The sequence below is a fragment of the Lepidothrix coronata genome, unplaced genomic scaffold, assembly GCF_001604755.1.
Source record: "Lepidothrix coronata isolate B3197 unplaced genomic scaffold, Lepidothrix_coronata-1.0 Scaffold304, whole genome shotgun sequence".
In the NCBI taxonomy this organism is placed as follows: Eukaryota; Metazoa; Chordata; class Aves; order Passeriformes; family Pipridae; genus Lepidothrix; species Lepidothrix coronata.
Genome location: NW_016690484.1, coordinates 65097 through 85820, shown reverse-complemented (window position 1 = coordinate 85820; position 20724 = coordinate 65097). Strand labels below are relative to the sequence as shown.

The window sequence follows — 20724 nt, the reverse complement described above, 5'->3', positions numbered from 1 at the left end:
CTCAGTTGTCAGTTCCACAGTTCCTGGCTTGGACCAGGCCAGCGACACTTTTCCCATTGAAAGGCAGATCTAGCCAACATCCAACTTCCCACATCAGATCCCTTCTATTTCTACAATATCTAGTCTCTAACCCAACTATATGGTTACTATTTTAAGAGAGTCCTTGCTGTTTCTGAACACCCATTAATGTCCAGGTACTAACTCTGCCTTCCTCTGTGCTTCCCACTGGAGCTTCCATGTCCACTGCTTAGAGGTCACTTGGCCCCCCTCCTGCAGACGCTTCTGTTATCACCACAGCTAATCTGGCATGCCAGCAGGGCTTTGGGAGGAAAAGCAGCATCCCTCTGGCCCTAGAGAGTCCTCTGACAGAGCTCACTTTCTCCTCTCTTCCAGCATTGAATCCTGGACACGTTGCTGACTCTGTAACCCAGTGAGCATCCCTCCCTAGTGGACCTGGCATATGCAGAGTGCAAGGATGTTTGCATCCAATTGCTTCCCTCTGGAATATTTTTTTGCATATAAACCAGACATCAGCCAGGAGTATTTTAGAGAACAGGAATTTTAGCATAAGAATAAAGAGCCAGGTTGATTTGTTCACATCAGCATTTGGGAGTATGATCATGTCAGTCCATCGCTCCTCTGCCTGATAATTCAGCCAGTTTCAGCAAAACTTGACAGCAGATTAGAAGTCTTAGAGACGTGACATTCCTTCCATGCAAACAGGCAGCTAGAGAGAGCAGGAATAATCCCAGTGCAAGCCTTATTAGGCATCCAAGAATCCAGAGGGAAGCAAATACTTGAAAAACACATGGAGATGGGAAGCATCATTGCTTTGCTCCTTGCTGACCAGTTGCTTTTCACTGCTTTAATTCCAAGGCACTAGGGTGAAAGGTACTTTAGGACAAAGCTGGCCTTAATCTCCTCACAGCCAACATCTGTGTATCTGTTCCCTGCCCCACTCTGGCCCAGGCACCTGCATACAGTCCACCTTAAATCTGAGGGAAGAGAGGGAATGGGATCCATGGATGTGTCAGTCATGGGGCAAACATTAGGGTCCAGAATAGCAACCAGGTGGTGACTCTGAGTGTCTGTGGGGGTCCCTGCTTCCCACTGCATCCCTCTTCTCTTCTGGAGCTGTTACTGCTCCTCCTGCTTTGAGCTGCCAGACACTTTCCATCTGCCACAGTGGCAGCTGCAGCGTGATGTGCTGGCATCACTGCAGCAGCAGTATGCAACTTGGCAGGTATTAATGGATTCACTTATTGTCAGATTCCCAAAAACCTGTGGATGGGCATTGCAGGTGCATGCTGAAGCCACTGTCTAGTCCCTCCAGCTTCCTGGAGTAGTTTGCATGCAGTGAGTGTATTTGCTCCCTGGTTCCGTGACAGGGAGGTCAGGATGATTGTGCTGTAGTGTAGAACAAAGGTGTCTTTGCCAAATCTCCAGGCATTGCAGGGATTCTCTCCAGCCGTAGCCCCTGCATCTCCTGTGTGATACCTTGATTGTCCATGTGCAGCATTCCAGGTGGGTACCCTCTGCAAAGTGAATTTTGTGGTACAGAACAAACCCAGGATGCCGCTCTCTGAGGAGTCTTAAAAGAGGTTCAAGAAGGAAATTCCATTTAGACATGCAGGAATGCAGCACATGTTTGAAGTTCCAGTTTGTTGAGACCGCTGTCTCATGGCAGGACCTGGGGAATGATGGATTTAGACTGAATTTCCACTGCCAGACAGAGACACTGCAGGAAAAGGATCCCCAGACACACAGAGGACCTGCAGCTTTTTCAGCTGAGGGACTGGAAAGGTAGCAGAGTCCTTCTAAAATTCCTTACTGGGGTAGTTTCTGTCATATTTGGACCCTGAAGCAAAACAAGTCTGGGTTCTGGCAATAACTCCTTGTTTTCCCTTCAGCAACTGCCAGAAAAGAACTGAAGAATAGAATCACTTTTATTTCCATTGTTTTTCCTCTGCTGTTTAGCCTCGACCTTGGTTACCTATTTCCTGCTGCAGCAGCTTGGGCATGGCTGGAGCTGGTGGCAGCATCTTTGCTGCACAAGCAGCAGGGAGGTCAGTCTGGCAGAGGAGACTGGGAATGCACAAACTTTCCATGTGTGATCAGTCAGAACAGCATTCTTCTGGCTTGCTTTAGCCCCTAGATACAAGCCAGACCTCAGAGGAGAGTTTGGGAATGTTGATTTTTCCTCCTTGCTGTATATGAGGGAGTGCTTTGTCTGCAGACAGTTTTGTCCTGGGGGAGAGGCATTTCCTATTCTTAAATGAACAGAGAACTGGGCTTTTCCTTCTGTAATGAAGAAAACTCCAGCTGAGGCTCTTTTTCTGGCCTTTGCCAAAACCTGAAATTATCTCCTTTCCTACTGCGAGTTTTGAATGTTTTACTGGCCTTGTTTTCCCTAAACTTCCACGTTGTCACATATTCTGAGAAAAGGTATTGCAGTGCCTCTTGGAGGAAATGCCACTCTTCTCATGAGAGGGCTGCTTGACTGATTTCTGCTCTGACTTGACAGATCAAGGACACATTTTTCTTAAGCTTTTGTTCCAGATTTCAGAATCCCCCGAGCTTCTGTGCTCACAGTTAGAAGTCTGTCATGAAGTGGAGTAGGGTACAGTGATCATCACAGAAGTGGAATAGTTCATCAGTTCAGTGTGTGTTTTCAGAGCTGTAGTCTGATGGGACATTTGTGAAACAGCAGCATGTAGTCCAAAGTGAAATGCAGGAAAAGAAGGGGTTTGTCAGGAAGCTCATTTGGCTGAACTGGATGCATATCACAGCTGGAATTTCTGGATGAAAAAGTGCAACTGTTTGGGTAAAAAAACCCTGCTGGTGAGCTCAAAGTACTTGAAAAGCTGTGAAGAATTCCACAGATGTTTCAGGAGGTGATGGCATCTCCCTGTCATGCCACAGAACAAGCAGAAAAGGGACAGAAGAGGACAAAGACAACATGTGAGAAGGGCTATAAAACAATGAGAAGTGAATAAAAACCCCCAGAAAGACAGTTGGAACAACTAGACATTGATGTTTGATGTAAGACTGTTCCCAAAGCCCTGGGATGGCTGGGAGATGGATTCCATAGGTGGGTGCTGGGTGTAATTCCATAATTCCAGAGGCTCTGGATTTGCAGTATACGTGCTGTGGAGTTACCCTGTGCACACAAGTGGATTTAGCTGGCACACAGCAATGAAGGTGCTGGTGCAGAGCTGCTCCAGCATCACTCCTCTGGCACATGCAGTCAGTCTGAGCTCAGCAGACTTTGTGGAGAATGGAGGGATCCTTTAGGCAAATGGAGAAGTAAAATGAGAGAAAAAAGGCACATGTGAACAGTGGGCATTCAGCTTGGATTTAGCTCTTTCAAAACCACTCCTCAGTACCGTACAAAAACAACTCGTGGTTCTGTGGGATCACTTTCTGGAGCAGACAGATGCCTGTTGCCTTAGCAAATGTGGAAAGGCTGCCAGCAAAGTGCTTGCTATTTAGGTTAATTAACAGCTCTTTGCCTTGCCCAGCAGTGGGAGCTGGGCTAGATCCCAGGCCAGGAATGTTGCTTGTTTGGCCCAGATTGGGAACTGTTAGGCTGGAGTGAAACTCAAGTTTTTTGAAGCAGTGACCCTGCAGGGGGAAGTTGATCCTCACGTTGGTTGCCCTGTTTGCTTTGCCTGCATAGGAACAGCATAAGTTGTGTTGCTGTTGCATTTGTAAAGCTGCCATAAATAATTAGCATACACTTTAAACTTTTGAATAATCTTTAATAGCAACTTTTATTCCCCTGGATGACCTGCAAGGAAGAGCCCTGCAGGTAGTCCAAAGAAAGCCGCCCCAAACGTTTCTCTTTGGAAGCACTGTCCTCAGCAAATTAGACACAGAGGCCTTTGGAATGGTCTGCTGGTTTTATGGAGGCTGAAGATGTAACAGAGAAGCAGTGTCTGCACTTCAGGTTGAATTCAGACATTTTCCATGCTAAAATAATTCCATCCTCTTCATTTGATTCCTTTTCCTGTAGATCCTTTTGCAATTGATACATTTTATACTGTTGAGTTTTTACAGATACTGGCACTGGTCAAACAAAATTCCTGACCAAAATCCAGACAGGAATTTATTACAAAATAGTATCTGTCTTTCCTAGGCAGCTGCTGTTCATTTGGGGTAGAGGGAAGGTGGCTTTAATTTGTGTTTTAGTTACACAGAGTTAGTTTAGGATTTTTTTGACCAGTCTGTCTCTGGAGTTTTCAATGGCTATAGGATCATGACATTTTTCACCTTCAGTTAATGCAGACAGTCCCAAAATTGACCTTCATGCCCTGAAGCAATCCAAATCCTTCATTTCCCTGGACAGTCAGTCTAGTGCTAATGTTGCATTTTACATGTAATGGTCATAAGAGTAGAATGGTCCTGCTGTACATCCATACCCTTACAGCATATATCCTAAAGAAATCCTGGAATACCTCTATGAACAAATGATCATCATGGCTGTAGCCTTTTTTATTATGTCAAAAATCCGTAAAGAAGGAAAACGTGCCGTTTGTGTAAGCCAGTATTTTAACACATGTGAAGGGAACAGCAAATCTCAGGCAGCAGCAGGGCTCTGCAGATGGGGGGATGTTTGTGAGTGCAAGCGATGGCAAAGCCCATGTGGGAGTAGAACACCTTCAAATGTTGTCAGGTCTTAAGGATGCTCCTCTAATAATGCTCCTTCTTCTTTTCCAAAACAGGGAGTAAGCAAAGTAATCTGTGATGTAATGGCTTGCCTTGGCATTTACAACTTGCAAGCGAGTGTTGAACAAGTCAGCAGTTCAGGATTATGGAAGTATCAGCAGAGGGAAATACTGTTGCTTGAAACTGTGAGATGGTTTTATAAACTTCCTTTTTTTACAGATTCGGTTAAACAGCAGAGGACTTATCTATTCTGTTGGTCTCCTGCTGGCATCTGTTTTTGTCACAGTATGTATATAGTCTTTTGTTCTTCTTCTCCAAAAGAGAGCTTTTTGTAGACATTTTCTTCACCTGTTCCTTCCTCACCTCCAGTGAAGTGGTGTTTGCAGAGTCTGTGTTTAAGGGATAGGAGCAGTCACTGCTGCTGTAAACCTCCTGAGACCTCGATGTGGCACTCTGCAGCAGTCACAGGGTGACATCCTGTTTGTGTGTTTGGCATGGGAGGAGCCTGGGAGAGCCATTAGTAATCGTTAGTTATTCTTATGCTAGAGCTGAAGCAGATCCCTTGATGCACGATGAGGCCCATTCTCCTGTGGGACAGACAGACAAAATGCTGTACAGGGTGCTTGGTCCTCTGTAGGATCCTTCTGAAATATACTGCAGCCCAGGAAAAATAGTGCCTGGACGTGGCAATGTTTCTGTTGAAATCAGTGCTTCATATTCCCTGACCTTTCCCAGAAATGACAGAGAGAAGAGGAATGATGTGACATCTTCCAAATCTTGAGACCAGGTGCTATAGGGGGGAGTCCTGTGTGTTGCATACCAGAACAATTCCCACATACACAAGACTTTTATCTTCAGCCAGAGCAAACTGTGCAAAGTCAAGCACAGTCTTGGAGTGTGTGACTCCAGGTTGAGATGCAGAGGAGCACATGAAACATTTTGAGTGATGAAAAGGGAATCTGGCCTTTAAATGCGTTTCTGATTGAATTAAATGGGATTGTTCTTGCTGAAATGAAATCCTTTGCAGAAACTTGAAGTGATGTCAAGTCAGGGTGGTTTCCCTGACTGCTGTTCTGATTTACTGCAGCTGTGGTCAGCTCACTTGCTGCAGAACTTGGGTTGTGATTGCTTCCAGCTGATCATCATCAGTCAGGGGACAGCCCTCTTCTTGCTGCTGTAGTTGAAGAGGGGATTTACTGCTTTATTCAAAATGTTCCTGCTGTGGTGGCTTACTCTGTGTTTATTGTAGGTTTTTGGTGTCCACATGAACAAATGGAAACTGGATAAGAAGCTAGGGTGTGTGTGCCTTTCCCTTTACGGCATCTTCCTGTGTTTCTCCATCATGACAGAATTCAATGTTTTCACGTTCGTGAACTTGCCCATGTGCAGAGATCACTAACGCAGGGGTGACTGCGGGAGGAGCTTCCTTCTTACCTGTGCAATACGAGCCACGGCGGGCGACTCCTCAACGTGGGGCACCTCCAAGTCCTGACACACATCCTGCTCGCTGTTCATAGGACCCGTGGCCCCATCTAGGTGTGCCCTCTCCCCGGCCCCCACGACCTGGAACAATCCTGCATCGATGTGAAGAGGTTTTTTTTCAGCATTCATGTGATTTCCTAGCTCAGTCTTTGAACAGTGTGACTGCGACTCCATGAACTGGCTGCTAACTGGCGTCAAGCCAGGCAAAACTGGTCTGCTACAATTCCTTCTTTTTTTAAGTTATTTGATGGAAGACTAATTAATTTATGACTTAAGACTATTGCTACAATGCAGAAGAGGGTACGTTGTGCAGGGGCTGACTCTCGAGGAGAATCATGGGAATTTTTTTGGTTGTGGGGGTTTGTTTGTTTGTTTGTTTTTAGTTTTGGTTTTGCTGTTTTTTATTTGTTTGTTTTGATGGGGGGGGTTTGTTCTTGTTGTTCTTTTTTTTTACTTGCCAGAGATCAACGTCCTGTCTTGCATCTTCTCCTTCTGAGCACTGGGTCTCCTGTAACAGTCCAAAGGTCACAGGGCAATGTAAAATGGAAATGCAGTTCAAGATACTCAGCATAAAAGTGGATAAAAGAAGTTTGTCGAGGCAACAGCTGATGACTTTTTACTATAAATAATGAATCTTGTACAAGTGTGATGAGGACTGCAAGCTAAATGTGGATACAAAGGGTAAACAGTGCTACCATTTTACTATGAATGTCGGAGTTTCATTACTGGGGCGTTTATGTCATTTCCAAGCAATAGTTTGATTGCCCAGGAGGGCTGCCAAGGTGCCCTGGTTTTTAACTGGTCTGCACGTGGACATGGAAGGTCAGACCTTTCTCTGCTTCATCAGATCTCTTGTTTTGGGGGGATCCAATCGTTCGTGTCTTATTCGTTCTGAGAAGGACATGAGTACGTGTGGAAACTTTTCTAAATGAGTTACAGACACTGGTTTCTTTAAGAGGAAAGAGGCATATTTTGCACAGACATAGTTACTGAAGTCCTAATTTGCCATTCTTTGAAGAATACACTGGACCTGGCCAGATATTTGTCATCTTAAGCAGTTGAACTTATCTGATAACAGATCATGTGGATTCATCACCCTTCCTTTGGGAGGGAGGAAGACACAGACAGAGGTGGCACTTTTTAAAATGTGGAATATCTTCAATGCAGACTTGCTCACAGATCTTAAGTTATTGTGAAAGTTTAGCTATTCATTGTTCCAGTATCCCAGCTAGATTTTGTATAATTCTGTATTAATATGCAGGCAGATTCCACCCCCTGGGAAAGGCCATCACAGCTTCGTTGATATGTGTGGATACTGTGGATTCTTGCCACTGCGACTCTTGTATTTACTTTAAGCACTGATCACTTCTGATCCCTTTTGTATGTTTTCTCCTCTTTCTTGTATATGTTTTACTATGAAATGTATTAAGAGACTACCAACTAGGTGAATGTTTTTGTCTATGGTACAAACAGTGGCAAATGTTAATAGTAAAGGTACAACAAACCCTACATAAAAGAAAGAAAGGGAAAAAAAAAAACAAACAACAAAAAAACACCAAACCCTAAACTATAGCAGCAAAAAAAAAGAACTCCAACTTGTAAGAAAAAAGAAGAGAGTCATGTTCCATTCACAGACAAAAAGCCAATTTTTATTTCATTTGCACTTTTTGAGTTTTCTTTTGGCAAAATGTGGTAAACGAAAATATTTACAGCCTGGGTTTCCATAGAGCTCAGTACCTGATTTTCGTCCTTTCCTTGTTATGCTGAACACTGGGAGGCACTGGCAGCTCCTTGCACTGTGCTTGTCAGCAGAGTCCTGTGGGAAAAGCCGTGTCCCGTTGGCCCCGGGGAGCGACGTGTGCTGGTGGATCCCTGGCGAGAAGAAGGAAGGGTCCAGGGACAGGCAGTACTGAGAGTCAATGATGTGCCTGCATTGTCCTTTCTCGTTCTGGAGAACAGTTGTGTTGCTACTTGTTGAGCTCTGCAGCTGTTGTTTGAGCAGCCTTCTCCTACCTGTGCCCACGGGACGTCCTCTCGCGTTAGGAAGCCCGCTGTACCTTCCTGTGTTGGGTTCTTGTTTCCTTTGTTGTTGTCGATGTTGTTGTGAATGAGATGAATAATAATAATAACCACTAAAATGCCTAAAATACTTCCTTAAATCAAACAATGTTGTCAGCTATGTGGCATGTGTCACTAAAAGCCACCCCCCAAACACAGCCTACTCTTGTAGCGAGATGCAGTTGCTCCTAAGCAGAGTGTGTCCTTGCTGACGGAAGGGACAGATTAGCAGAAGGGAAAAATAAAGGAGAGAAGTTTCATATCAGGGCCTATTATTACTTCTATTTTGAATATTTATACTGCTGCTCCAATGGAGCCAGTTGGATCTATTTCTACGAAATAGCCGTTACCTATCCCATGGCACAAAAACTGCATGAGTATTTTTTAGGAACTTTTCCTGTTGTTGTGCATTAAATACTGTAGTAATCGTAGCTTTGCATTGTGTGTGAAACCCGGAGTACCTTGCTTTGATGTCTGTGTGTTGTGCTAGAATGCTCTGCGAGTGGCTTGTTCCCAGCAGAAGCAGAAGGTACCTGGAGCTGCCGTGAGCTGTGCCAGGATGAAGTGCCCCGCGCCCCCGAGGTGCGCTCACCACGCGCAGCCACGTCAGCGAGGGCAGGCCCGCTCTGGAGCGGACAGACCCACTGAACGTGCACCTCCTGGTTGTGGTTGCTGGAGGAGCCCGCCCCTCTCACGTTTGTTAGCGTAGCCAAAGCCTGTGGGAAAGTCCCCAGAGCAAAGAACCAGCAGTGTTTGCGTTCTTCCTGAGCTCTCCAGGGCTGGCACGCACAGTTCCGTTGGGATGCGGTGCGTATCCGTAGCTTTACTGAGTCTGGCAGGGGCCTGAGTTCTGAGGGGTTCTCCCCTCACGAGGTTACACTCTGGAAGTCCCCAGCTGTGCTGGAGGCCATCCAGCACCTGGCTCCAGTCTCCCAGTGGGAAGCCCTGCTGTGCCCGTTGCTGCCCGAGCCGTGGGCAGTCACTGGGAACCGGCCAGGCTGGCAGAGCCTTCGGGGACTGGGGCCGTGGGTGGCCAGGGGGTGCTGACTGGGGCAAGGAGGGAGTTTGAGGGGCTGGGCGGGGGGCAAGGGTTGGGGGGGTGGAGAGAACCACTAGTGAAGCTGGGCTGGTTTGGGCTGGGGGTTTTAGTGTCATTGTGATTCATTTGCAGCTTTATTCTTCTGAAAGCGAGGGTCACCTTCGTGTCCGAGCCTGCTCTGGTCTTTCCACCAGTCAGCTGTTTTTGTTACCATTCCTAGCGGCTTCAGTGGATTCTAAATGAGTATTTCAAAGGGAGATTAAAGAGCCTTTTCCTCAGTGGAGAGGCTTCACTGCAGCTCTGACTTTGACTTGCTGTCAGTATGTGATCCTTGGCTGGCTTCTGCTCGACATGGATGGCCTTCCTTCGACAGCGGTTCAAAGGCACAGTGCTAGGATGGGCTATGATATCAGGTGGTCTGAAGACATGCTGGGAAAACTGCTTTTGTCCCTACCAAAGGTGAATTTTATACTTGCCTTTTTTTTTTTAATTTTATTTTTCGTGTACTGCACTTTTTGGTAGTTTCTGCAGTAGGAGGACCAATCTGAAGTGTGTGCACAGGAGGAGACTTTCACTGGCATAATTTGTTGGGTTTGCTGTGATGTCACTTGCCTGCTTAGTTTTCAGCTTTCTGTCTTCAGCTGTGTCTCTGAAATCGATTGATTAGCTTTGGATTTATGATGATAGTGCTTGTGGAGAACGAGACGCGAGACTGGCTTCTTTTCCTGACAAAACAAGTCAGGTAGAACAGCAGTCTAGTTTTGGAAAAAACAATGTTCAAGGTAGGTGGAGCAACCTGTCAGAACAGGAATTTTTATATGTTTTTTTCCAAATAACCATGTTAATACTTGTGAGTAAAACCTACATTGAATATTGTTGAGTAACTTCTAGAAAACCGTAGGTTTCTGCTGATTGACAAATGTTTCTTATATTAAGATTTTTTGGAAGCCCTAATCCTTTCAGTTAAAGTTCACAGAGATGCAGTAGTGTGAGGTTTATCTGTTTCAAAGTTAGACCACCAGAGCTTTAAACTTGTTTAAATATGTACTTTAAAAATCAATCTCAATGGCCCATGCTTACCTGGATTTAATTCTGCCCTGCACTCATGACGTTCCACTTGCTCAGCGGTCACTGCAAGTTAGTCTGCAGTAGACTTGAATCCAGGTAAGACTGTCCCTTTCAGGTTGGTACAACTTTAACTGAATCAGTTTAAAGCCAGCTTTTACGGAAGGCGGGGGAAGTTTGAATTCTTGAAAGACTTCAGCCACTTCACTTCAGGTTTGAGGAGCTGCAGAGTCTGGGTGTGCCGAAGGGAGGCACCGAGCAGAATGCAAGGCTTCCTTTCAGGAAGAGAGTTTTCAGTATTCAGGGACTTGAGTGAAATGTGACCTTTGTTAAATCGGGGGCAGAACCCCAGTGACTGTTGTAGGTCAGTGATGTGTTTGCAGCAGTGAGTCCTGGAAGGGATGGGGACACTGCATTTTTTAAAAGAGGAGTGAACTTTTTTTATTTTCTTACCTGAACAAATGAATGGCTATTAATACTACAAGCACCTTTAAGGGACTTTACATGGATATTCTGTTAGCACTTAGTGGCCTCAAATCTGAAGCATAGTTCTGAAATGCATCTACTTCTACCCAAACTACTTGGACTTGTTGGGCTGAATCTCCTCAACCAAGCTCAGGTGTGGACAAATCCATGCCTTTTGGAGAAGTTTACTTTATTCACGGGGAAAGCAATGGGGTAAGAAGTGACAGTGTGTTCTGTTGTGCACTGGGAATATAAACTGGCTGTGAAATCGATTATTTGCTGGCCTGAAACAGCCTGAGATCTAGGCCAAGTTACCCAAGTTTGGGCAGAAGCATCTAATTTCAGGAAAGCTTCTAAAAAAGCACAGTTTGTTTAAAACAACAGATTTTTAAATGTATTTATATAGCTAAAATGACTTTATTGTGGTATATTTTAGGTAGGTTTTTGTTTTACTTTTTGTAATAGCCTTGCAGAACAAATTTTAAACCTTCCACACCGAAACAACCTGACAGAAATCCTGTCAATCTAATCTTTGTCTGCCAGGTAGGATTTGAATGGTGCTAAAAGTCAACATGATAATTTTACAGCAGCAATTCAACGTAACATTTTCATTGCCAGTTGAGGGAATGTTGTGTGCCTGAACCTGTGGGGGTTGTTGCAGTTGGTTACAGTTCTGTATAAATGTTGGGCTGTGCCATGACACCTTTTTCAAGAGCAGACATCCCTTTACGCCCAGCCTGCTTGCTCCCTCAAGATTTTATCTTGCTCCTCGTGTTGCAAGGATTCCGAATTTTGCTTCCACTTTCTCATAACCTGAATCCCTCCGGCTTTGAAGGCTGACTCAGGTCCTGCTTAACCCAGAGTGAATGTGCTGGGCTGGCAGGAGCAGTGGGGAGGTTTGGATCAGTCAGCTGCTGGGAGCAAACGCGAGGGGATCTTTGCTTGGCACACGGATCCCCGACCCCCAGGTCACACATTATACCAGAAACAGAACTGATCTAATGAAGGGGTTCTAGATCTGACCTGAGCCTTTTACACTTGGTGAAGCCAGACTGTGCTGCAGGAGTTTTACTGAGGGTTTCAGTCATAAGTCCCTGTAATTCACTGGCAGATTTTTAGCGTTATTTTTTTAAAACGTGTGAACAGATTTATATTCAAGCAACATACATACACACACACACATATATACTTAGTAAAGTATATGTGTCCAGTGTAGTTAAATTGAAGCCCTGTGGTAACCAGCTGTCTCTGCATAGGAATAAAGTCTTATCATGGCAACTGCTAGGATGCTGTAAGTGTCTGAGTGTTTAAGATAGACTTACACATACCTATTCATAAACTCAAGAGATGGTTGCAGGCTTTTGTTTGTTTCCACATTGTATTAGCCAAATATTGTGAGTGGCACGTGCCAGTTGCATATCTCTAATATAGCAGGTCAAAAGCTTAAACAGCTAATTTGTCCATTCAGTAATATTTCTAATTGTAATTACTGTTATTCATTTGAGGTTCCATTTGCTGAACATAAAGACAGCTTTGAAAAAGCAAAAAGACCACGTGTGAGACACTGGGGAGGTCAGGAAATTCTATTCTGAAGTATTTATGTGTTTTATTTATTTATTTATCATACACAAAGAGCTGAGCCCCTGGTTCAGGAAAACATTTCTTCATGCTGGCAGAAGATTTAGGAACCTAATTTCAGGCCCTTCCTAAAGCTAAAGCCAGATGTCCCTGGATCAGGGACCAAGCAGACTAAGCCATTAAAAGCATCATTCCATCCTTTTGAGTGTCCACAGAAAGTGGTAAGACCTTCTCAAATGCTTCTTATAACTTAGATTAGCAGACAAGCTGAGGAATCCCGAGAGACCCAGAGATGCTTCTGCAGTGCTCACCTCTTGATCTCTGAGAGCAGAAATACATAAATAACAAATACTCCTTGCACTCTCAGTGTTTGCAATATCACTGCCACAAGGTACCATTTGCAGTAATCAAAATTCGCATTTCATGTGATACCCACAAGTAGATTTTTATATTTTTATTTTTCAGGATTTTTTTTATTTTCTTGGTTATCTGCTTTCAGTAAGCAAGTAATTTTCCTTTGCCTGGTTTTCCACGGCTCTTTTTAACAGCACGTGATGGCTCTGGTTAAATGTGAAGATCTCCCTAAAACGGATGCCAGCAAACGCTTGGGTGAAGCTCTGTTGTCCCAGCTCTTTGACAAGGTTGTTACCATTTACAGCAGGCAAGGACCTTCTGCCTCCAGATCCTGCAGGTGAAACAGTCCCAGCACTTGCAAACACAGTTCCCCTTTTGCACTGCCTTGGTTTGGGTCGGGAGGTCTGCAGTGCAGAACAACAATCACATCATTGCTGTCGGTGTGGGTTACAGCAGGGCCTGTTATGGGAAACACAACAGCAACCATGGAGGGCTTTTGAAATGTATCAGAAGGGACTGGAAGCCTGTGTTTTGCCAGCTTCTAAAGACTTAGAGAATTGTCAGATTAGGAAGGAAAATAAAAGGAAGATAAAGGCTGATTGCAAACAGTTCAGCCTCAGTCTTTCATGAAGGTTTGTGTAATGTTCAAACTTTGCATAAAGCAGGCTCCCGTGTTCTGTCAGGCACAGAGCTCAGCCAAGGTGTTCCTCCCTGGTGCTCAGGAACAGCCTGTTTCTCTCAGCAGTTCTCACCGCTGAGCAGAACATCCATTTTGTGTCACAGGGTTGTCTGGTGAGATTGCTTAGGTGAGGTGAGCAAGCGCAGAGCTAGAACCACAACAAAGAAGCCAAAGCAAGATGTTTGTGGAATAACTTTGTTCTGAAGGATTTTTTTTTTGTTTAAATGGGTGCCAGAAGCAAAGGACACAAAGTATGATTCTGTAATTATTCAGCACCCACGGAGAGCAAGTGCAAATGAGAGTGGTGTGGCATCACAAAAAGCTGGCTGTTGTGTAATTAGGATACTGGCAAGTTTTGCAGGGGTTGCATTTACATGGAGATTTGCTTGGATAGTACTTGATCCTTACAACTCTAGGTCTTTCATCAGGAAAGGTGACAAGTACTTTGTCCCTTTGTTAGGGAGAGAGAAAGAGAGATGTCAAACCAATGTTTTCAACTCCTATGGGAGCTGCAAACAGTAGAGTAGAGCAGTCTTCGTGTCTGAGAGGTGAGCTGCTGTGCAGTGAACTTTGCAGTGCACTGAAGATTTAGGGACAAATTTTACTTTGTCCCCTTGAGGAACAGTGTGATTGACTTCACTGTCTGCCCTTGTAGAGCTGAGACTCCTTACTAGGTCCTTAATGCAGCGGTATGTGTGAGAGATGACTAAAGGAAGGGTAGGTTACCTTCATCCTTGCATTGATTGGTTGTTTTCAAAACTGAAAGCAAACTAGGAAGATGTTTGTATGTTTTGGGGCATTTGGGTTTTGTTTGATTTTTTTGCTGGGCAGTCTGAAATCTCTGGGCAAGGTCTGGGGGTGGTTTGGGTGTTCCTCTTACTGGTGCATCCATCAGAGCTTCAGCCAGTGGGACATGCAGGAGGACAGGTCCATGGTTCCCCTGGCCCCAGACACAGGTGCGTGTCAAGCAAACCCTGCAGAGGAAAGGTCACTTCTGCTGAGGACCCCAGCACAAGCCTGGTGATGGGAATTGAGGCACAGGTAAATCAGGATCCCACTAGAACAAAAAGGTGAGCAGGCAGAGCCGTTAGCCCTCAAGTATGTTGCACAAGTTGCGTGGTCCCCCACCCTCCGGTGCCACCCCCTCCTCCCTGGCTCATCCGGCAGCTTTTTGGGCCAGGCTTTCCTTAGGTCAGCGCTTCCCATAGCTCCCATTATGCACTGCAAGGTGTGTCAGTGTTCTCAGAGCTGTCAGGCCGCTGCTCACTGCAGAGGGCAGTGGGTGCTGTGGGGTGCAGGCTCTCCGGAGAAGCTTCTCTTGGTTCTTGTTTGTTGTGAGGGTTTGGCCTGTGGTGCCCCTGTGCTGGGGTGGGTTGGCAGGTATGTCCCTGTGGGAGTGAGTCGGCTGCTGTGGGGACAGGTGGTTTCTTTGCACAGAGGGGCCACTTCCAGGCACTTGAGCCTTTTCCAGAGCCAAGCCCCAGCTGCTGTGTGTAGGTGGGGCTGTCCCTGTGCTGCTGAGCCCAGTCAGAGCCAGCCCAGCTCTGTGGTCAGCCTGGCATCACTGAGGCACACGGGGAGAGCCCAGTGCCAGCTCTGTGTGTGTGGGTTCAGTCAGCTCATGGCCCAGCAGTCAGCTGTTCGGGATCTGATGGAGCTGTAATGGAAAAGTTGGTTTGACATTGTTACTGGAGCCTTAGGCCGTTGAATGCAATAGCTGCTGTGGCTGGTTCTGAAGCAGACTGCTGAGACCATGCCAGTCTCTGAATCGTGGGCAGGATGAGTTCTCTGCTTTGTGGTGCTGTCTGGCATCCGAGCTGCAGGAAGCACAGCAATAAAAGTGAGTGAGAGGAGCACCTTTTGTTTGACTGGGGATCAAATGACACTGTCTGGGTTCCTTCTCTGGGGGAAATTCTGTGATGCTTCTAACCACAAGGAAGGAAACGTAGGTGGAACTGAGTGCAAATGCACATATAATGTGTGTTCATTAACAGCCAGCCAGAAAACAAAATAAGCAGTGGTTTCTAGTAATATGGTTCTACTCAAAATAGCTTTTTATTAAGTCAGCTTGAAAGTGTTAAAACGGTGGAGCCATAGACAAAATATTTGTTACCTTTTGAAATGAGTTACAATGGTTTTGTCATACTTGTACAGGTATTATAAGGTCAGTCTTTCTGTATGTTTTATAACTTATTGTAGAATAGTCTTCTATGCATAGCTGTTCCACTTGCCTGTGTAAGTTACAAATCTAACAGAAATGAAAGCATGCATTTTTCTCTGTTTGCTGGTAACCTATGACATTAGAAACTTGTATTTCTGTGTTTTTAATGTGTTATACTATAAAGAAAATTCACAGCACTATTGTCTATGGAATATCAAAAAGTTTTATTAGAATGAATTACTTTAAATGTTTTGTCAATTGATTTAATAATGTGTCAGACAACTACACTAAGACAATATAATGTTTATCAATAAAAATATCCTCTCTTTGTACTAACTTGACACTTCAGGGTGTGCTTGGACATAGGAGTAGAGCACCCCGTGGGTCTCAGTCCCACTGATTTATTCATTTTTTGCATAACTGTGAGAATACTCTGTACCCCTTATGTGATCTCATCTTTGGATTAGGGAGTGAAGGAAGAAGAAAAGGGAGTTTTTAGCTTTGTATTTCCTGTGCCCCGGGGGTGTGTGTGCTGTGAGGTGTGTGCAGCACAGCAGTTCCCCAGGGAGTTGGCCGGCTCGTGGGACGTGTTCGTGTTGGAGGCCGTGCGGAAACAAACACTGTGGGAATTTTATTTGCTGTTGCAGAAGGAGTCAAATTCTGCTCTGTTACAACGATACAAATCTGCAATTCCTGCACTGATGTTACTGTCTTCCAGCATAGGGGAGTGGGAGTTGATTGTCACTCTCCCAGCTGGCAGATTCTGTGCCTGTGACCGCTCAGCCGTTGAGAGCCACGGTGATGAGAGCCAGTCCTCCCTCTGAAGCTGTTCCTGGAGTAATATTTTGAGTAATGCTTGGAATAACAAAGAGGGAGAGGTGCTGTTATAACACTTCTGATGTGGCCAGTTTCCAGTAGGTGCTGCAGAGCACTTGTGGACAGGGATGGTTAGAAGCCCATGCTTTGAGAGAGGGAAATACTTGTGCTGCTTTTCTACTCTGCACCAGCTGAGAAGAAGCTGCAAATTCCCCCCTAACTCAGCCTCTCTTGGTGACTTCCTTCTACCTCACCCCATGAGACGGTTGGGACACTTCAGCTGAACCCCCTTCCCATTATACTTTCCCTGACAGAAGATTCTGAGACCCTTGAATGAAGGCATGTAATTGGGTCTGGCTACCTCACCTAAACCACTTTTGCTTATGTCTTTGTAACAGCTGCTGACAAAATGATCTGTTTCTTCTGAAGTGCCCACCACGTCCACGAGAAGCAGTGGTGTATCTTAGGCAGGGTGTTTACTTACACATGCCCAGCTATTTCCAGGTGCAGAGGAGTCCTGCAGTGCAGAAAAAGCACACATGCTGATCTTGCACCTCTGTCCAGGAGGGCAGAGATGAGGTGCAGCCTTTGATGTTAATGCAGAAAATGTCTTTCATCAGTGCAAGCCCAGCAGTTGTCTTGAAAATATTTTCCATTGGTGTGATTGTTTGCTTTCCAACTCTGCGTGCTGGCAACCCAAAACATATGTTGGAATCCATACAGATGCTGTGTCTCTGTAGATAATTCCCCATGACTCATTTTCTGGTTCAAAGATAATCTTGCTTCTTGTCACAATTTGGGGCAGTTCCAGTTGGTTGTTGGAATCTGAAGATACTCTCACTCCTTACCCCCTGCCACAGTGATATGCCATATATGCATCCTTTTTGAGTCTGCCTTGTGGTTACTTCACATTAGAAAAATTTGGTGTAACTTGCAGCTTGGAAAGTTAGAGATTGGTTTTCAGAGATCAGGGGGTAATTGAATTTCTGACCACTTTCATTAAAGTTAGGGAAATCTGAGTGTGAAGGCAAGCCATCATTGCTTTCACTGGTGGAGGTTGGATGAGTACATATTCATCTTCATGTATTCACTTTTGCTTTTTTAGAAGCTGTTCTATGTTGTCTTTGCAGTTACTCTTCAGCCATCACAAACCCTGCCTAAGCAAAGATGTGGATTCTTAGTGCAGAACAAAAAAAAAATGAAGCACAAGTACAAAGGGGTGAAAAGAAAACTAACTGTTCTCTCCCACATGGCCATCTTTATCCATCATAAAGATACAAAACTAGAGCACAAATCCTATTTATATTCCCTTTGGGGGTCACTTCTGGCTTGCTTTACAGAGGCCAGACTTGTGTCTTTGCTACCCCAAAAGCTATTTGCTTTGAAATAAGAGACCTGTTTTCTGTAAGTTGTAGATAACAATCTCCCTCCTGGCTCTGCCCAATTGACTTGGACCTGTTTATTCCAACAGAAGGAGTGTGTGATTGCAGGGCAGGACGAGGGGCTGCCTGGTGTCCTGAAGCAGTGGGGTTGTGCATCTCAGGAAGGCTGAGGCATTTCATCCAGCTCTGGCACAGCCCTCAGGGTTTGGCTGCAGGCATCTCCCAGCTCCAGGTGAGACTTCCCACCTGAGGTTTCTCCCATCCTTGCATGAACATGTTAGGATGTGGAATCCCGGACATGTCAGCTGCTCCCTGGAAAACGGCTGATGAATGGTTAGAGCTGTTAGTGCCAAAATAAAACTGTTTGGCTGCCTAAAATGGGGCAGCCTTCAAGTTGCTGCTGGGCTGCACAGCTCCTGAGACTGCTGCTCCCAGTCCTTGGCACTGGGAGGTGGATGCACACAGGTACTCCCAGCACGTGGTGCTTTCCCAAAAGCTGAAGCAGAGGCAGCCTGGGGCTGTGCCTTGGAAGGGCAGAACGGAGACCCAGGGGCAGGAACTGCAGGTACGTGGATTTTGTGCATTTTCCCTCCCTGCTGCAATGGGGATCGGCCCTCTTGGCACATGTGAGTGTCTTCCCGCTTCCTGTCCGGCAGCTTTGAGCAGGCTGAGCATTCAGAGAGGAGGAGGAGGAGGCTGATCCTCAGCCCCCGAGTGTCGGAACAAGCAGTGCTCTGTGCCTGGCGTGAGGCTTTGCAGTGCCAACCAAATCACTAGAGAAGAGTAGCACAGAATGAACAAAAACAATTGAATGCTGCAGCCTGGAGATAGCAGGTGCAGTGAAACCACTTCAAACTGCTCACACAAGAAGATTTTACAAGTAAGCCTTTAAAGAATAATTGGGGAAAAATAAGTAGCATAATTAATATATCAACTGCAGTGGAAATGTCTTAAAACAAGTAACATTTTAAAAAGAGAGCTCTGCTTTGTATGTGAACTTAAATCAACACTTGTCCTGCCTAAAATTCTTCTGTGCTGACTGCAGGGAGGGCTTGGATAGAAGTGTATTTTCTAATGTTGCAGAGCAATGCCATCTAGGGCATAGAGCTTTACAGTTACCAACAGGAGTGCTATCCATCCTTAGTGACAGAGCTTCCTGGGCTGAATATTAATAACTGGTTCATCACCTCTGCATTAGGCCTGTTGGGACGTGCTCATTTTCCATATCTGCTTCCAGTTTTCTGAACTATGCTCTTGTCAGTTTTTAGTGGATAGTTTTGTCTCAACTGGAACATAGTGAATTTCTGTACGTACCTTAGTTCCTCCTGAAATCCCCCTGTTAGCTTTCATCTGTGCAGCACAGCAGGCATTATCAAGGGTCTCTCTAATCTTCAGCTACTCCAAGAATCCACCCTGGCTGTGATTAGAGCCGTGATACATTTAGGCAGTAGATTAAAATACTGAACCTAACAGGCCAGATCTCGTCATCCTTATTCAAAAGCTACTTAGTGTGTTACTGAGGTTCTCCTGTTGAAACCAAGCTGCCTGTAGAACACTGGTCTGCATTAACTGAAAACAGCTCAAGAACCTGGCCCAGCTGCAGCTCTGTCCTCGCTCCTGGCTGACACAGCTCTCTCCAGGCTGAAGGTGAAGTGCCAAGTACAAGGTAAGGACCTGCTGGCTTTGGTGGGCGTCTGTGGCAGTAAGGAACCCGGGCTCACATGTGATACATTTTACCCACTGTCTTGTCCTCCTCCTTCATACCGTTTGACCTCGTCATGCTTGGCCTTTCTAAGGAATGGCAGCAATATTTAGTGGCACTTTAGACTCTGCTCCCCCCTGGAGAACAGCAAGTGCCTTAACTGTCGAATCAGTCTCAGGACATTCTTTAAACTCCCAAGGCTGCACCAGCTTCTGGACCAGCCAGCTTCTGCCCTCTTCTGTGAGAGTTACACTTGGAGCTGGTGATCCTCAAGTTACTGGCCTTGTGTGAGTTTGTTGTTTTTACAACCAGCTTCAAACTGAAGGCAAAAAATACTTGACTATAACTTGAAAACACACGGGGAAATGTTAATACCTTCACTAATAAAGACAAGAGCTTTTAACAAAGCTACAAGCATTCCTTCCCCTCCCCTTGACTAATGGCATTCTTGTTGCTATCTGAGCAAAGAGGGGGCCTGGTTCTCCTCCAGGTTCATAGTGGTCTGGTGTGGCTGCCAAGAGGTTAGAACAGTAGTGCTTATGGGCATAAAAATGCACGCACACTCCTGCATAGTGAGGCACTGCAAGTCTGGGGAAGCAAGAGTTAGATGTTAACAGTGTTAATTAAGAAGCAGAAAGTACATTGGCAACTAAATTTTTACAGTGTCTACTTAAACAGTGCACTGTTTAAACACAATGCTGAAGTGACAAATAATTGGTTCATCAGAGTTCTCCCTGGTGATCTGTTGTCCCATAAATTGGTATGGTGTATGTCACTTTTCATTGTAACTGGAGATTTGAAGCACAGATTACTTTATTTAGCAAACAGTTTTACAGCCAGGCTACAAACACTGTCTTTTTATTTCTTTGATAGCGTAAAGATGAAAGGAGGACTCACAATCATCACTTTCCTGCAAGTTAAGACAGTTGTGCAAGAAGGACTGGGAATGCCAGCCTGTGTTTTTTGGAAGGTGATGGGATCATGCTCTCATGTGCCAGGACCCCATCCACCACAGTGAAGGCAGGGGCTGGTTTATTGGGTACCTGATACTTCCAAGTGCTTTAAAACTGATGTCCAGACTTGGAACAACTCAAGTTGCTGTGCTTCAGTGCTGGGTGTGAGATGGCATCAGTGATGCTGAATGCAGGTGGGCTCAGGAAGCAGTTACCCAAACACGGGCCCTACCCCCGTTCTCTCCTACCCACAGAGTGTCACATAAAAAAAGCTATGTGTTGAGTGTTGGGATCAGAACATGGCTCTGCTCCTTCCCAAGTT

General features: G+C 45.3%; 1 protein-coding gene across 5 annotated transcripts in view; it reads left to right on the top strand.

The window, feature by feature from the left end:
• Positions 1-20461, top strand: part of SLC24A3 (solute carrier family 24 member 3) — a 124337-nt gene extending 103876 nt beyond the window's left edge. For 2 of the 5 annotated variants that reach the window (XM_017837419.1, XM_017837418.1), the window contains exons 16-17: positions 4888-4953; positions 5918-7710. In XM_017837419.1, the coding sequence (XP_017692908.1) occupies positions 4888-4953; positions 5918-6067 (216 nt within the window). In that variant the 3' untranslated portion in view covers positions 6068-7710. Of the gene's footprint in view, positions 1-4887; positions 4954-5917; positions 7711-17836; positions 18313-18403; positions 18628-19288; positions 19797-20322 lie in introns of those variants that run through there. The other 3 variants (XR_001878428.1, XR_001878427.1, XM_017837417.1) reach the window with 3 other exon arrangements.
• The last annotated feature ends 263 nt before the right edge of the window (positions 20462-20724 follow it).